The sequence below is a fragment of the Strix aluco genome, chromosome W (genome assembly GCF_031877795.1).
Source record: "Strix aluco isolate bStrAlu1 chromosome W, bStrAlu1.hap1, whole genome shotgun sequence".
NCBI classification, from domain to species: Eukaryota; Metazoa; Chordata; class Aves; order Strigiformes; family Strigidae; genus Strix; species Strix aluco.
Genome location: NC_133970.1, coordinates 167,535 through 183,092, shown reverse-complemented (window position 1 = coordinate 183,092; position 15,558 = coordinate 167,535). Strand labels below are relative to the sequence as shown.

General features: G+C 43.8%; 1 protein-coding gene across 2 annotated transcripts; it reads left to right on the top strand.

Moving 5' to 3' along the window:
- Positions 1-9,043: 9,043 nt before the first annotated feature.
- Positions 9,044-15,116, top strand: LOC141917585 (signal peptidase complex catalytic subunit SEC11C). 2 transcript variants are annotated; one of them, XM_074810912.1, is made up of 6 exons: positions 9,044-9,279; positions 10,543-10,652; positions 11,442-11,591; positions 13,730-13,849; positions 14,433-14,490; positions 14,918-15,116. In XM_074810912.1, the coding sequence occupies exons 1-6, from the start codon at positions 9,238-9,240 to the stop codon at positions 14,969-14,971; spliced, it is 534 nt and encodes a 177-aa protein (XP_074667013.1). In that variant the 5' UTR covers positions 9,044-9,237; the 3' UTR covers positions 14,972-15,116. The 2 variants fall into 2 exon arrangements, with proteins under 2 accessions (XP_074667013.1, XP_074667014.1); XM_074810913.1 differs by lacking the exon at positions 9,044-9,279 and adding an exon at positions 9,479-9,644.
- Positions 15,117-15,558: the final 442 nt, after the last annotated feature.

Here is a 15,558-nt window from a genome sequence, read left to right as displayed (position 1 = left end):
GTGTAAACCCCAAAGACGGCCAGCACCAGAGCCCGGGGGTAACACCAGGCCAGCAGCAGAAGTGCAGAGGCAGGAGGCGGCAGCGGTGCCTCCTGGTCAGCTCCCGCACAGCGGTGGGGTTGTCCTGTACGTACCCCAGGTGCTGTGGGGCTGCTCAGAGGGCTTAAGAGGAGGAGACGGGTCGCTCCCCACTTACAAAGGAGGGCAGATCCACAGAAAGAGAAGTCATGAACTTGAATGATACAAATGAGGCAGCTTTAGGAAGAGCTGTGTCAGGTATTGTCAACAGGATCCGGTTTTGCTGTGACCATAAGCCCATCAGCCACGACACAGAAGCACTGCATCGCACAGCAAAAGCACACAGTGCCCAAGGCCATCAGCAAGCAGCCTCCTATAACACCCCTCCCGCCCCAAAGAGCACCGCGTGAGAGCACCGCAGAGCCCTGCAGCTGTTGGAAGACCCCCTCTTGGCTCAGCATCGGGGCCCCTGTAAATACCGTGCTGGGAGGGGACAGGATGGCGGAACTGGAGCTCTGGCAGCCACAGCTCCGGCACCACGCGGTGCCTCTGCCCGCTGGCCGCTGGCGGGGAGGGCGTCCGGCTGGGGACGCGGGGACAGTGGAAGGGACAGGCAGATTTTGCAGAAGCGTTCTGCAGGACGGCTACTGGTGCAGACAGCGGTATTGCTGCTGGGGCATCGCTTCTGCACTGTCAGTTGATGTAATGCAGCTTTGAGAACCTGATTATGCACATGAGACCGTGCCTGTGGGCTGAGACAGAGCATGACAAGGCCAGAGAACCACCTAAGTGACAATTAAGCCTGTCACTAGAGCTGAGATCTTTGGGAGGGAAGGCTGGGTGAAACCTTCCTGATGAGGCTGCTGAACTTTATGGACACTCCCCACTCACAAATGCAGAGAGCATTTCAGATTCAAGCAAAGCTGGTTTTATGCAAAAACTGTAGCAGTTTTCATAGGAAAAAGAAACAAAAAGTCCCATAAGCCATCTCAGTGTTCTCCCCTCCCTGAGCACAAAGTCAAACCTAACACATTACACACATTTTTAGTTCACCAAGAGATTGTTCTTGGATAAGGATTAAATATTTCCTTTTGTTAGAATTTGTTAAAAACGTTTTTACCTTCCCCTTGTGTATTGTTGGGCAATTTTGAAAGTTAACCTTTTTTTTCACTGGGAAAAGCCTAAACATCTTTTCAAGTTTTTCTGATTTTTTTTCCTGTTCCTTGGGGAAGGGGAAGGAAAAGAGAACATTATTTGCTAAACTCAATTGAGTGTTCAGATAGTTTGATCCCTCCCTCTCCTTCCCCTTTTCCCCCAGAAAAAGCAATTATTTTCACAAATAAACTATTACCTGAAACAAATCTACTCAGCTGTAATCTGATTAGCTATCCAGATTTTGGGTTACAGAGCAGACTAAAAATGTGGACTCATACATTTAGAAATACAGCCATGCAAAGTGACATTCTCGCTGAAAACTGCCTATGAATAGATCCTTGCCAGCTACCAAGACAGACAGTAAGATTAATGAGAGAAGTCACACAAGACAAAAGCCATGCATGCGCTCAAGCAGCAGTCTCCAAAGTGGGGTGTGCGCACCCACTGGGATGCAGGAAGAAAACATGTCTTGTACCATTAAAAAATAAAATTAAATAAAAAATTAAATTTAAAAAATGAAATTAAATTAAATGAAATAAAATATTTTTTAAAAAATAATGTTTATTTCACCTTTATCATCTTTTTTTGTGTATGTTTTATAATGTACATAATATATTAGTACGGTAGTACATTTATGTAATTTATAAATAAATATACAGATATTGGGGGTGCATGATCAAAAGATTTTTACTGATAGGGGTGTGTGATCAGAAAAGTTTGGAGACCACATGAAACAAAAAACCCTTTCTTGTGGACAATGGCAGGCCTGCTCTTGCAGAAAATACTTGTAGGTTAGGGGCTGCTGCCAGCGGGTCAGGGGGGCACCAGGAACACTGTCCGACCGTGCTGAGGGCAAAACCCATCTCAGCCCCAGGCCAGGCACCAGACACCCCTCTGGGAATCACCCCCAGAAGGCGTTCGATATTTGCACTGCTCTCAACAGATTCTGGGTGAGGAAACAGCACTTTTGAGGGTGCTTCGAGAACATGGAGACCCCTTCCTGGGCTGCAGACAGAGCAGCCGTAGGCAGCCCCTTCCTGAGCCACTTCTGCAGGGAGGGTTGCCATTTTCCATAACCCGCCCCAAAAGAGGGAGGAGAGGAGTTCTCAAAGGCTATTAACAAAGAAATCCTTGCTGAGATGGTTTAAATTATAAAACTCCTGCTGTCCACCTAACACCCTTAAAGCAAAGAAAGGAATTTTATTGAGATAAAGGGCAGATAAACTTGAACGTAATACAAAACCAAGACACAATGATAAAATAAGAATGCCCCTTGGTGGCATGCACTGAAAACAATAGATAAATCAGAGCCTTCACCAAGCTCCAGGGAAACTCTGCACTTAAATTTTTCAGTGGCTTAAAAAAAAGCCTCTCAGAAGAGTGAGACTTAAGCCAGAAAGGCCCATTAATAACCCCAAACATGAAGGCCTGCATTTCCACGGTGACAGGTCATTCTGAGAGTCCTGCCTGTTGGGGGCCCAATTTTAAGGAACCTTAATGGGATTTCAAAGGCAAGATGTGCAGTATTGCCTGAGACTACTCACTGTGTGGTCTAACCGAAGCAACTGAACTTTCTTCAGAAATCACTTTTAAAAGCAAAGGTGTGTACCTGGGGCCATATTCCCCTGTACTGTTTTTCACACACAGAAGAACACGTCAGTGGATATTATGCATGTGAAAATGAATGAGGCTGACGTGTTGAAGATAATGAAGCTACACGTGAACCACACAAGGAGGAAAGAGGTACGTAAGACTCCCTGCCGGCTGCTCGGGAGAGCTGTTAGCGTTCCTGTGCTTGTCAGAAACACGATTTCATGCAGAAGGAGGCAACTGAGTCAGGGTTACACTCCGGGTAACCTGGGCATCCCAGCCCATACTGTCAGCTCAGCTCTGCGCCTCAGAGAATGGTATAAAGTTCAGAGACTGATTTTTCTGAGAAACTGAAGAGAAGTAGTCACTGGGTCTAGTGTGGAGTCCCCTGCAGCTTTGCTCTGGTGTGTAACGGTGGGTGAAAACGTGGAGTAATGCGATCTGAAGACAGAGACGCCTGGTCCTGCATAGTTCCTCTGGCAACAAAGGACAAGTAATGGGAGGAAGTACTGGGGTCATGATCCTGCTTATGGACATGGCAAAAGAAAATCAAACAGGGGGTGGCAGGAAGGTGAAGAACAGTGTCATCTACTGCGTGCGCATGGGCCAGTGTTGCTTCCAAAGCAACAGGTTCCAAGAGATGTGTTGAGTGAATACCCAATGTAATAAAACATATATGGTATTTGTTGTTCAAATCTCAAAGGGAAAAAGAAGTTGTAGTCAGGACATCCACCTCCACCCCCCCAACTCCCTGGAGCACCGTTGCCTTCGGGGTGGGGGCAGCTGAACTCCTGCTGCTGGCTCCAGCTGGTAGAGGGCTTGTTCCCGGGGCGCCATCAGCCTGACCTGAGCAGCGTGCCCAAGCCGAGCCCTGGAGCAGTGTCGCGGAGCCTGGCCCAGCATGAGGAGGGGGGGGCAGAGCTGCCCCCTCCCCAGCCATGAGGGCCCGTCCCGAGCACCCAGCTGCCCCAGGGGGGTTGGGGCTGGGGCAGGGGGCACGGAGCGGCCCCAAATTAGCGTTTAGGTTTCTGCTCAGAGACAGGTGGCAGTAAACTGTCTCGAGGGGGCTCTGTGCCGAGCCCCCCCCCCTTCTAACCCGCTCATACTTGTAACCACGTTCTGTTAATACCAAATTGCGTTGTACCTAAACTATGTTGTGGCCGAAAAGTTTTGTAATTCTCTTATGTAAATAAGAAATAAGATATATGTGTATAGTTTCTATTGTTAAAATCAGTTATTAGAAGGGAGCTAAAATGGCCCCCATCTTCAAGCCACTACAAAAACACTTGTGCTGAGTCATCCCCCCTTCTGTGAAGGAAACCTGAAAAAAGCCCGCCGAAACCTGAGAAAAGCCCGCGAAAACCTGAGAAAAGCCCGGGAAAACTTGTTTACAACTTTGCAGACCCCTCAGGGTACGCCCATCATGAATATGGATGAAGCCGACACTATAAAGGGACTCGGTTCTGCCGGGTCAGGTGTGTGTCCTGGTAGAGCAGAGACTCCCGGCACACCCAGCGCTGTTTTGCTCACTCGCCGCTTGCTAATAAATTTATTATTGATCACTAAAAATTGAGAAGTGGTTATTTCCCACTAAATTACTTTTAATCTATAACACCCAAGTCCCTTTCCTCTGAAATACTTCCCTTCTCTGGCACATCTTTTCCCTTTCAGCACTACTGCTTGGCAGATACAGCAGAAACTTCTTTTGGAGCAAAGGAGGCTGCTTCCCGCTTGCTTGCACTCAGGTGCAACTCCTCGTATGGGCAGCGTAGTGCTCCAAGGACAAGAGAATGCAGAAGAGAGTGTGGTGTTGGTGTAAGTGGCATCCTGTTGCTTCTGGACAGCACAGTGTGCATTACTGGCTGCTCTAACAGCCTGTTGAGCAACAGGAATGGGAAGCAGAATAGTTCCAAATGTATTTGGAAAAAAAGCCTGCTCACTGGGGAGGTCAGTTACTGCATTTCTGCCGTGCTTTACTCTGAGAGGCTGCAAATGGACTTCTATGGCTTTCCCTATTAACCTACATTTTTCAGCTCAGGTGCAAGGTGCTAGTTATTTGCCCATGACCAATCTCTTTGAAAACAAAGAGATGCAATCCAAATATTATATATACAGGTAGCACTAATGCCTGGATGTTTGCAAAGATCTGGCAAATCAGCCAGAATGTCAAGAGCTACATTCTTCTGTGTACTAAAAAATTAGCATATTTTTCTAGCTGCAGAGCTCCAAAAGATCTACTGTACAAATATTTAAGTCAAACATCCAGACTACGGGAAGATTTCAAAATACATGTAACCTTTAATAATCTAAATCATTCAGATGGTAAAATAACAAAGCCACCTAGCATCTGTGAATTCCTAGCATCTGTGGAAAAGGAAGGAAAGCATGTGCCTAATATGTTTCCCTTGACTCACCATGAACAGTGGGTGAGTAAAAGTGTTTTCTGAGCTTTGGAACTCTGATCAATAGCAAACTGACAGGCAAAGATACTACGGTCTCAGAATTAAGTGTGGGTCTGTGCCCTGGACAAAAGAATGTAGCATCTCTGTGAACAAAAAACTAAGCAGCTACAATCCTATTGGGTCTCAACACAAAGCTGCCTTCTTGCTTTTCTAAATTCTCCATACACTAGCTCCGCTTTCTCTCTCTACTTGTTACAAAATCAGATTTTATCATCTGAACTTCCACTTTTAATTCTTTCCATCAGGAATGACTGCAAGGACCTGTTCTAACACTGCCCAGTCTTTGTCATTTACTTTCTCTCAGATACTGCCATTTCCCTGCTAAATGGCTTGTCTTCCAGCTCCAGAACGAATGTATTCCTACTTCACAATAGGCAAGAATGATTTTCTGCATGTTTTGAGAATTAAAGCACTACCTACAAGTAATACTCAGGGATCATTCTCCTATCACAGCCACTTGCCTTCATTCTGTGTGTTGCAGCGTTGACACTCTAGTCTAGGATGCAAACTCACCCATTTATTTTCAGCCATTCATTTCATGACTTCTTAACCAGAGCCAGACTGTACGCAGGGATGTTTGCAGGAAGATGGAGAAGCACAATAGCATCCTAAGCCTTCCTGTTTCCTTTGCATCAGTGAAATCCTGCAACAGCCTCAGAAGTCCCGTGAGCTCTTCTGGGTTGCAGCAGCCACAAGAGCACACAGCAAGCCCTCAGCCAGCCCAGGGCTCACCCACCATTCCCCCTTGTACCTGTCCAGCACATTTTTCATACTGTTGTAGCAATATCTGAGCATTGCTGAGTGCGTTTACGGAGAGCTAGGTCACAATCACGCATCACAGTACTGCACTGTTCAGTTGTTGAACCAGGAAAAACATTCTGAAACAGTTTATTGGAGGAGATACTGCTAACCAACCCGAACTACTTCAAACAACACAACCAGCATAAAATAACTTTGCACACAAGGTTATAAACTTGCTTAGAAGAACTGGATATAGAAAAGTGTCAAATATTTACCGTTAAATGTAAACACAAAAATAAATGCAAAGTAAATCTGTTCTACTTTACTAGGAATTTGGGTGTGGTACACAGTATTTTAGAACAAAAGCTGGTTTGTTGTGATTTCTTTTTATGGTAAGGCAAATATGATACTCTGCATTAATATGAAATCTTTTAATAGCTAAAGTGAAAAGCATCCATAACCACAAGAAATAACATAAAGATTTAATTCCAATGGCAAAGTAAATTTAACAAAGATTTAATTGCCAGATTGTTTATAATTGTCTATGAGTTACTGGTCTAAACTCGGTTCTGCTACCCTAGTGTAAGTTAGTGGTATATTAAGTGAGGTTTTTAGATTTACTCCAGGTACGATTATTTCTGATGTAAATGAGAATTTGGCCTTTTTTTACTTGAAAGACACAATCTTCTGGGAGAGAAATGTAATTAGACAATGGGCAGCTTATGTGTTACATATTTTAATCAGTAGTTTTGTGATCATCATTTCCCAGTTGTATAAATATCAAACATGTGGGAAATGCATTTATGGGAGCAGTCAGCCACCGAAAAGCAGGATTTAGCTAGCACTGAAAAGGTTTGCAGATACGGTTCTAAATCATCATCATCACAGTAGCATCTAACAACAATGCAGAAGCAAGTGACAGTTTTTTTATCAGGACGAGACTCATTTGAAACAGAACATGTGAGACACTCAGTTCTTTTAAGAGAATCAGCAATTAGCTACTCTCAGGAGCAAATGAAGAATCAAAGATCTCTTGTTATTGTAATTACAACGCTTACACTTGTATCTGGGCAGAGGGTAACCGACAGGTACTTGGATTTTTCCTAAAGCTTCACTGAACTATTACCTTTATCGTTCCTTTTCCCTATCATCTATGGACACCTCTGTAAACTCTGCAATACGTCATAGAAGATGCACGAAAACCAGGATGTGGCTCCAGATTTTGTGGACTACAGTCACCCACAAGAGACTGTGATTTGTTAGTCTCCCTTACATTGATTCTACTTCCTGAATATTTTGTCCCAATCACCATTTTAATCTTTGTCATTTAAAAAAAAACACAAACCACCCTGGCAAGCAGATTTGTACACAAAGGAGAAAAACCTCTATTTTAAAAAAATAATCGAAGTAGCATGGTATGAAAACCTACTGCAGGGGCATTGCAGAAAACCTTCTGCTGGGCAAAAATCTATCAAATATTTCAGTGGGCAGATCTCACTCTTAAAGAATAGATACCTTTGTTCCACATCTTTTTAATTAGACTCTTAATTACACACAGAAAATTCAGAAATCTTTTAGCCACCTTTGAGTTTGCTCTTGTGTATTTTCCTTCTCCATGTCTGTCTTAGTAATTACTTCTGAATACTACACCTGCTCGAGGAGGAATAATGACAAATTGTGTAAGGTCTTTTGTTGTGGCTCCAGGGATGTACATCAGCCACGCTGTGGGGTGAAGCCTCCAGTGTGAAGGGACAGCTGCATGACTCGGGCTGAGCCCACAAGGCAGCCAGGTGTACAACCAGCTACAGAACCGTCCCAAGCAGCATGCTCCGGCTGCAGCATACTGCCGAAGCTGAGGCAGACAAAGGCCATCTGGGCCTTCTGACGCAGGAGTGCAGGGTACAGCTGCCCTGACGCACCCTTTCCAGTGCTGCTGCTGAGGGCTCTCCCCACACCCCACAACCAGGGCCTTGTCCACGCACGTTTTGAGTCTCACCAGGGTGACGCCACAAACTCTCTGAGCAACCTGTTCCAGTGTTGGACCACCCTCACAGTAAATAAGGTTTTTTTGTATGTTTAAATGGAATTTCCCGTGTTTCAATTTGTGCCCATTGCCTCTCATCCTGTCACTGGGTACCAGCAAGATGAGTCTTTGTTCACTCTGTCCCACCAGGTATTTATATACATTGGTAAGATCCTGCTGGAGCCTTCTCTTCCCCAGGATGAACAACCTCACCTCTCTCAGCCTCTCCTTGTATGTCAGAATTCCTCACACAACCCTTAGGGGTATGGTTAACACAGAAAATCAACTTCAATAAGACTTTTGAGTATTTAAAGGGTATTGGAGAAAACTAACCTGAAACACTGTAAACTCAGAGGAACTCCTGTGTAGTAAGTAAAGGAATACTGGTGTCACTGAAAGAATAACTAGGTGAGAAGATGAAGGATCTTACCGAGGCCTGAGCTGCTGTCACATAAAAGTATAACTTTTTCTAGGACTTTGTGGTTTTCTCTTTTCAAGGCCTGTGTAGCGGCCCCTGAACAAATCCTGAGGTGAACGTTAGGGGCTGCAATTACGATGATCTTGATGCCTCCCACCGTTAGCGCGGCAGGAGGCCGTTCCCGGTGCTTTCTGGGTGCCTTCTGAGGGAGATCCCACCCCAGGTACGTGAGCCGGCCCTGACGGGGAAGCCACGAGCTCACCCCCGCCGCGGCGGCCAAGCCGCTCCCTCAGCCACAGCCCTCAGCGCGGCGGCCCCGCCCCGGCCCCTTCCCGCCCGATCTCGACCAGCCAATGAGCTGCGCACACGCAGCGCGCGCGCGGGGAGAGCTGCCCGGCTGCCGCCTGACCCAAAGGACGCGGCTCAGGAGGCCGGTGCCGCCGCGCCGCGGACCAGTTCGGCTCGTTCTGCCGTATCGCGGGGTCTCAGCGCCCACCGAGCGCCCCCTCGGGCGGCAAATTGATCAGGCACCCCCAGGGGCAGGAGGCGAGGGGCCTCGCCCTCAGGGCCCTTTGCCGCGGTGCATGCCGGGAGTTGTAGTCCGGGTGACCGCCGAGGTGCGCGGCTGTGGGCGGCGCGGCGGGAGGCGGGAGACTACAACTCCCGGGGAGGAGAGCCTCTGCCGCGCCCCCGCTCCCCGGGCCGGCGGTAGTTGCGGCCAGCGCTGAGGTTCGGGCCGTGAGCCTCTTCCGCCGCTCCCAGGAGCCGCCCGGGAGGGCGCCGGTAGCTTCCCGCCGCCGGCTGGGGCGGCCCTTCCCGGCGGCGCCATCATGGACCTCTTCGGGGACCTGCGGCGCATGAACAAGCGGCAGGTAGTGGCCGGGGGTTGCCAGAGCCGCCCGGTGGCGGCCGGGGCCGGGGTGCGGGGGCCGCCCGGGGGAGAGCCGGGCGTCCGCCAGCGGCCGGGCCCTGCCCCGTCGGGAGCGGGTGGTGCCGCCGCGCTCCCCTCCTGCCCCGCGCGGCCCGGGGCCTAGAGGCAGCCGGGGGGCGGGAGGCGGAGGCCGCCTGGGCCGGCCTCACGTTTTGGGTTGAAAGCGAAGAAACCGTGTGCTGTCGGTAACCGGGTGCCTCTGGAGGGGCAGCGCGAGGAGCGAGTGGGCGTTTTTCAACTCTTGTCGTTCAAAATCGGTGTCTGCATCTTCACTGTGTGATTATGCCAATAACTGGTTGGGAGAATGTAAGGCTGGTGACAAACCTTACGATTTCCAGACTGTGAAATTCCTTAGTTGGGGGGGGGGGGGTTTAGTATCTATCAATCACTTTTAAAAAAAAGACTGCAGGGCACACTTTGGAGCTTGACCAGTGCTCAGTTAAGTGGGCCATATACGTGAAAATCCTGGCATATGTGTTTTCAAACTAGAATGATGGTCTGGGAATTTCTGGTTCCATATTTTACGTCAGTGAGTCCCATGATAAATAGAGATGGGCAGGGTCGTTTTCCACCAGAGTATGTCCGTATGTTTTCAAGAAAAAAAAAAAAAAGGAAGTAGTGTGAAGAAAGCATATGTACTGCTGTAAGGGCTGGCAGAGCAGTAGAATTTGGGGCAGAAAGTTAGTTAAATCAATAGAAGGTTTTCTACATAAGTTTCTGTCTGACAATAGCAGGAAATGTCGTCTCTCTTCTACTTGCACAGCTCCTCTTTTTAAACAAAAATAACTGTTTGAAGTGTGGTGTTACTGATCTTACAGTGTTTCTTACGTGTGTTTTAAATACTCAGGCGCTCAGGCAGGTGTCAGGGACGTCTGATCAAGATAGGCTTGATCATTTGCCATATAGCTTCCTATACCTGAGAAGCCTTTGCTAGCGAGTTCACTAGCTTCTAGCACCAACAAGTAGGAGTATTGCCCAGGCGTAATAAGCCAAGATTGAGGCACACGATGCGTTAAAACTTGAGGCTGCTTTAGGGTTTGTGAGACAGCAATCTGCTCCATGAGGCTTCTGTTGGAATATGATTTTAGCATGGAAGTCCACATGCCCGGATCAGGATTCAGTGGTGTGTAGGGGTTGAAATTCTATGTTGTGCTTCTAAATACAACACAGTAACTTTTAAAAACAATTTTCTTGTTTCGTATAGCTGTATTACCAAGTCTTAAATTTTGCGATGATAGTGTCTTCTGCCCTTATGATATGGAAAGGGCTGATCGTCATTACTGGAAGTGAAAGCCCAATTGTTGTGGTGCTCAGGTAAGTCAGTGTTAAAGTTTGTTAATTTCTTTTTTTTACCATATCTATGTTTATTTTAAATTTGTATTATAGCAGAGCTCCTTTTGTGAGTGAATTAAACACGTGTGTCGCTTCTCTCAGTGGTATCTTACTTCTGGTATATAAAGAGCCAGTCCTGCAGGCCCCTGAGTGCTGACCAAATACATGAAGTTCATGGAACATTCAGCCTTACAGAAATTGAATGTGGGTCTGCAAGGAATGTATGCAGTAAATAACAGTATTTTAATGGGAATTCTCTGTTTGTGTTACTAGTTATGGGGTCTGGAATCCTACCTTAAAGGTTGTTACCAAAAGATACTATGGTGGGCTTTGAAAAAAGGCATGGATTTTCTGATCACTAGTAGTAATTGCTGATGTAAACATAACTCTTGCTCATGTTAATTAAAGTCTTTTTATGCAGATGAGTATTTCCTGTTGTGCTGGGAAGCGTTTTTTGGCTTGTCACTAATGGATTGGTTTGCTTAACCAGAATGGGTCGTTTTGTTCTATCATAGCTACAATACTGTTCCTTTTCTATACAGCTTCCTTTTTTCTTTCACTGGGGCAGTAAGGGAATGTTCTACAGGCTGGCTCAGCTCGGGACTTGGGAGGTTTGGGTTGTGTTAAATGTCTGTGTAGTGTAACTGAATGGGCAAAGATACTTATTTCGGTTAAAATTGTGAGTTTATCGGTAAGAATTAAATGTTGTTGTCATGGTTTTCTTTCATTTACCATAATGCTAATAAACTCTCTCTTTCTTTTTGTTTCTAGTGGCAGCATGGAACCAGCTTTTCACAGGGGAGACCTGTTGTTCTTAACAAATTTCCACGATGACCCAATCAGAGCTGGTGAAATAGTTGTTTTTAAAGTTGAAGGCAGAGACATTCCAATAGTTCACAGAGTAATCAAAATACATGAAAAGTAATGCAGCTTGGCATTTTCCTTGTTTCTAAATATAGTTTCCTTCACCATGACTTTCGATTACATTTTAATTTGCTAGTATTCTATGAAAAAGGCAAGTGAGGATATGCTGTAAGATAAAACTCATCTCTAGGATGTGACCCCGCTTTTGTCCCCAGTTCTGTGGCACACTTCTTGAGACCCTGACTCCCATCCCTCAGCAGAGTTGCTCGGGTTTGAAGTAGGTAAACCTGTGCCAAAGAGGAGTCCCGTAACACAGGCTACACACGTTATTTTTGCCAGCAGTAGCAATATGTTATGGGAGCAGAGTCCACTCCTGTACTGACTGTTGTAGATTGGGATTTTGGTTATGAGAAATAGCTACTTCTAAAAGCAAATCTCTGAAGGAAGGTGAAGATTCAGAATCAGAACTATAGACGAAGTCTGACAAGTATGTGATCTTTGCTAACTGAAGTTTTCCAGAAAAGAGATTTGACTCAGAATGAAAGAAGAGATTCTTAATCTTTCTGTGTCTATTAGTCACAATGCCAACAACAATTCATGCTGAAAAGCGACAGGTAGATTACTTGTTCTTACCTTTATTGCGTATGCCTGGTATGATAAACAGTTCCTTCTCAAACAAAAGAGAGGCAATTCTGTTTCTAATTCTGTGCAATGAAAAGCTAACCTGAAGGTGGCAAGCACTGACATATTTGCACCTCAGGAAGTCCTGGCCATGAATGTTATGTGTGCATCTTCTGAGTAATATCTGGTTTGCAGTGCTTTTTTGAAACGAATATGTATATCCAAGAATTACCTCTTTTTTTAAAAAAAAACCACCTAATTTGTCTTTATAAAAACTTTTCTTGATATCATTCTTTGTAATTAGCAGCTTCTTGAGAAAAATAATTTCGGAGACTGTAAATTTAATAACTTTATTTAAATGGTAGTGTTGAACCGAAGTCTTGCATGTATCACCTGCACATACGCCTAACGCTGGAAAGGGAGCAAAACGTGGCAGGTTTTCTAACAGCAGTGGCTAAATTATACCATGTTCACAAGGTAGAGTGAGATACTTTGTTCATTGGAAACAGCAGGGAAAGGTTATGATTTGGGTGTGTTCAGGGTTTTAAACCTCTGTCCCTCCAAAAAGGACTGAGCCTGCTCAGTGGCCGGGCGAGGTGAGGACCTGGGCGCCGGCGCCGGGGAGCAGCCGGGCTGCCGGGCAGTGCTGCCTGCCAAAGTGCTGCTGCTGCCTGGATTTCTCCATACAGTCCCCTAAAAACTCCACATAATGTTTTGTCTGCATTATGTTATTTCAAGACTGGTTACATGTGTTTGGTTTTTTATTTGCCACATTAATAAATACCAAACATAAGTAAGGTTTTGCCTGGAACTCCCTATATTTAACAACTAATGAGTGACCTCAAACTGTTTTGCAGTGTTAGTGACAAAATACTGAGTTTGATGCAGATTTGCAGCTACTTTAGAGGGTTTTTATTTATTTCCATCAAAAGAAGGACAAAGCTTTGTTTTGACATAAATGTGATTGCTAAGGGTTAAGCAAGTGTATAGAACTTAGAAGAAAATTGCCTGAAGCATTGTATTATTATACCAATTTCTTTCCTAAGGGAAGGTTTTTAGGGTCTACCTCATCTGAAATTTGTGATTTAAATTCATTCTCTAATTGTGTGATGACTTCACAGGATCTTATTTCACAAGTTGTAAAAAAAGGGGAAAAACAAGAAAAAAAGACCTCTTAGTGGAGTATTATACAGTATTTCAGAGTTAAATTTCTGTTCTGTTGAAAATGCAGAGGGTTGGGATGGTTTTTTCCCAGATAGGCACATACTGCTTTTGTTGAGGAAGTTTAGTGCCTGTTCTGGGTGGACGATATCCCTTTCATGCCCACTGTGTAATTGCTTACATCAAATGACAATCTAGGAGTGTTTTAAAAAACATTTTTTGTTAAAATCTATTGACTCTGTCAGTAAAGTCTGTAATGTTAATGATTTAATGGTGCTTGTTAGATAAGCAGGACTGGAAGTAAACATTGTTATCTAATCTTGTAGCACTTTTCATCTTCATTGTGCTTCGTAGATGTTAATTGAGGTTTTTAAATTAAGTGGTGTTTAGTTTATCACCTTGTTGCCTTCTAGAGAAAATGGGAACATTAAATTTCTGACGAAAGGTGATAATAATGAAGTTGATGACAGAGGCTTGTACAAAGAAGGTCAGAACTGGTTAGAGAAGAAAGATGTTGTTGGAAGAGCAAGAGGGTAAGTAATGCAGCATTTCCATGTTCTTTGTAATTAAATAAAGAAAATTTAGAACTTAAATCAGTTCAGAACTTAATACCAGAACTGTAGTTTGTTGGTATGAACTAGATCTGGTATGGTATTTTTAAAATTTCTTAAATAGTAAATAAAAAACCTGCTTTACCTGAAAAAGTTGCTTTCGTAGTCCTCTCACAGATGTGGAGAGTAGAATTTTTTTTTTTTTTTTTTAAATGGCATATTTAATAAATAATACACCAGTAAATACAAAAATAACCAACTTAACCTTTGAATTGCTAGAAATTACTAGGAAATTATTTCCACATTCCCCAGGAATTTTATGCAAGGTTTGAGCTTTTGACTTTGTCCCCTTCCCCAGCTGAGATGAAATCTCATAAGATTTTTCTCAAATAACTTGATTAAATTTTTATCTAAGGAAAAAAAAAATATTTCCCATTCAGATATGCGTTAGTGACAGGCATAAATTATTGTTTTACACGAAAATATTCAAGACTGAGTAACACTGAAACATTTCCATGTAATATTTGAGGGTTAATTTTACGTTCATCTGTTTTGTCAATTCCAGATTTTTGCCTTACGTTGGTATGGTAACGATAATAATGAATGACTATCCAAAATTTAAGGTACGTATACAGACATTTTGAATACTTGAATTTAAAACTGTAAAATAGCAAGTAAAGATAGTAAGAATGTTGTATATAAGAATACATGTTAATTTTGTTTCTGTGGTTTGGTTCCTAACGTAAGAAGAGCTGCTTTCGTGTTTATTTTAGCTTGTCTGTTCTCCGGTAGAACTTAGTATTTGTAATAATTTGAAACATTTAATTTATAGGAATTTTGTAAGTTAAGTGTATACAGTTGTGATGCCTGTTTATGATGAATATGATCACATTAAAATATTCCTGTAATTTTGTAGGAACGCAACTCTGTAATTGTGTACTCCTCTAGAAGATGTAATGTTGGAGAGGGCACACTTTGAACAATTTGTAATTTCAGAGCTTCTGTGAAGAGAAATTGTAATCAGTCTTTATTCTCTATTTTCTTTTGCAGTATGCTCTTCTGGCAGTAATGGGGGCATATGTACTGCTGAAACGTGAATCCTAAAAAAAAAAAGTCACTTTTCCAAGAGCAAAGTTAAATATACAGGGGGAAAAAAACTAATATATTTCAGATGTTTTCATTTCTGGGTACAGTTACAAAACTGTAAGCTTTTGTCTCGTCTAAATAAACTGTACAATTAATGAGTAAAGCTTTTGGCTGTTGGTTAATTACGTAATGGCGTATTCACTGTCTCAAATGGATGCTGCTTTCAGTTAGCCTTTTGCCTGTTTGGAAGACACTGACTGTCATGTGCTAAAGCAGCTTACGGCACTCCTTGAGATGCTGCGTTGTTTTTTCTTCACTGATACTGCATCTGAGCCCACTTCTTCCTGTGTGTTGTTACTTTGTTTTTTGCTTGATTATTTCTGATGTCTGCCAGTGCCCTCTCATGACCATACAAACTGGTTTTATCCATATTTGTAAGAATGCAACACATGAGTTGGAACAGGTAGTTAGTTGTAGGATTTTAGTCAGACTTAGACCTAAAGAAAGTTGTCTAGATATGGCTGACAAAAATAGACAAGAAATGGTCTTTCATTCTGATTAAGAACAGAGAAATGGAAACTTGGAGCTTTTTCCCTGAATTTGAA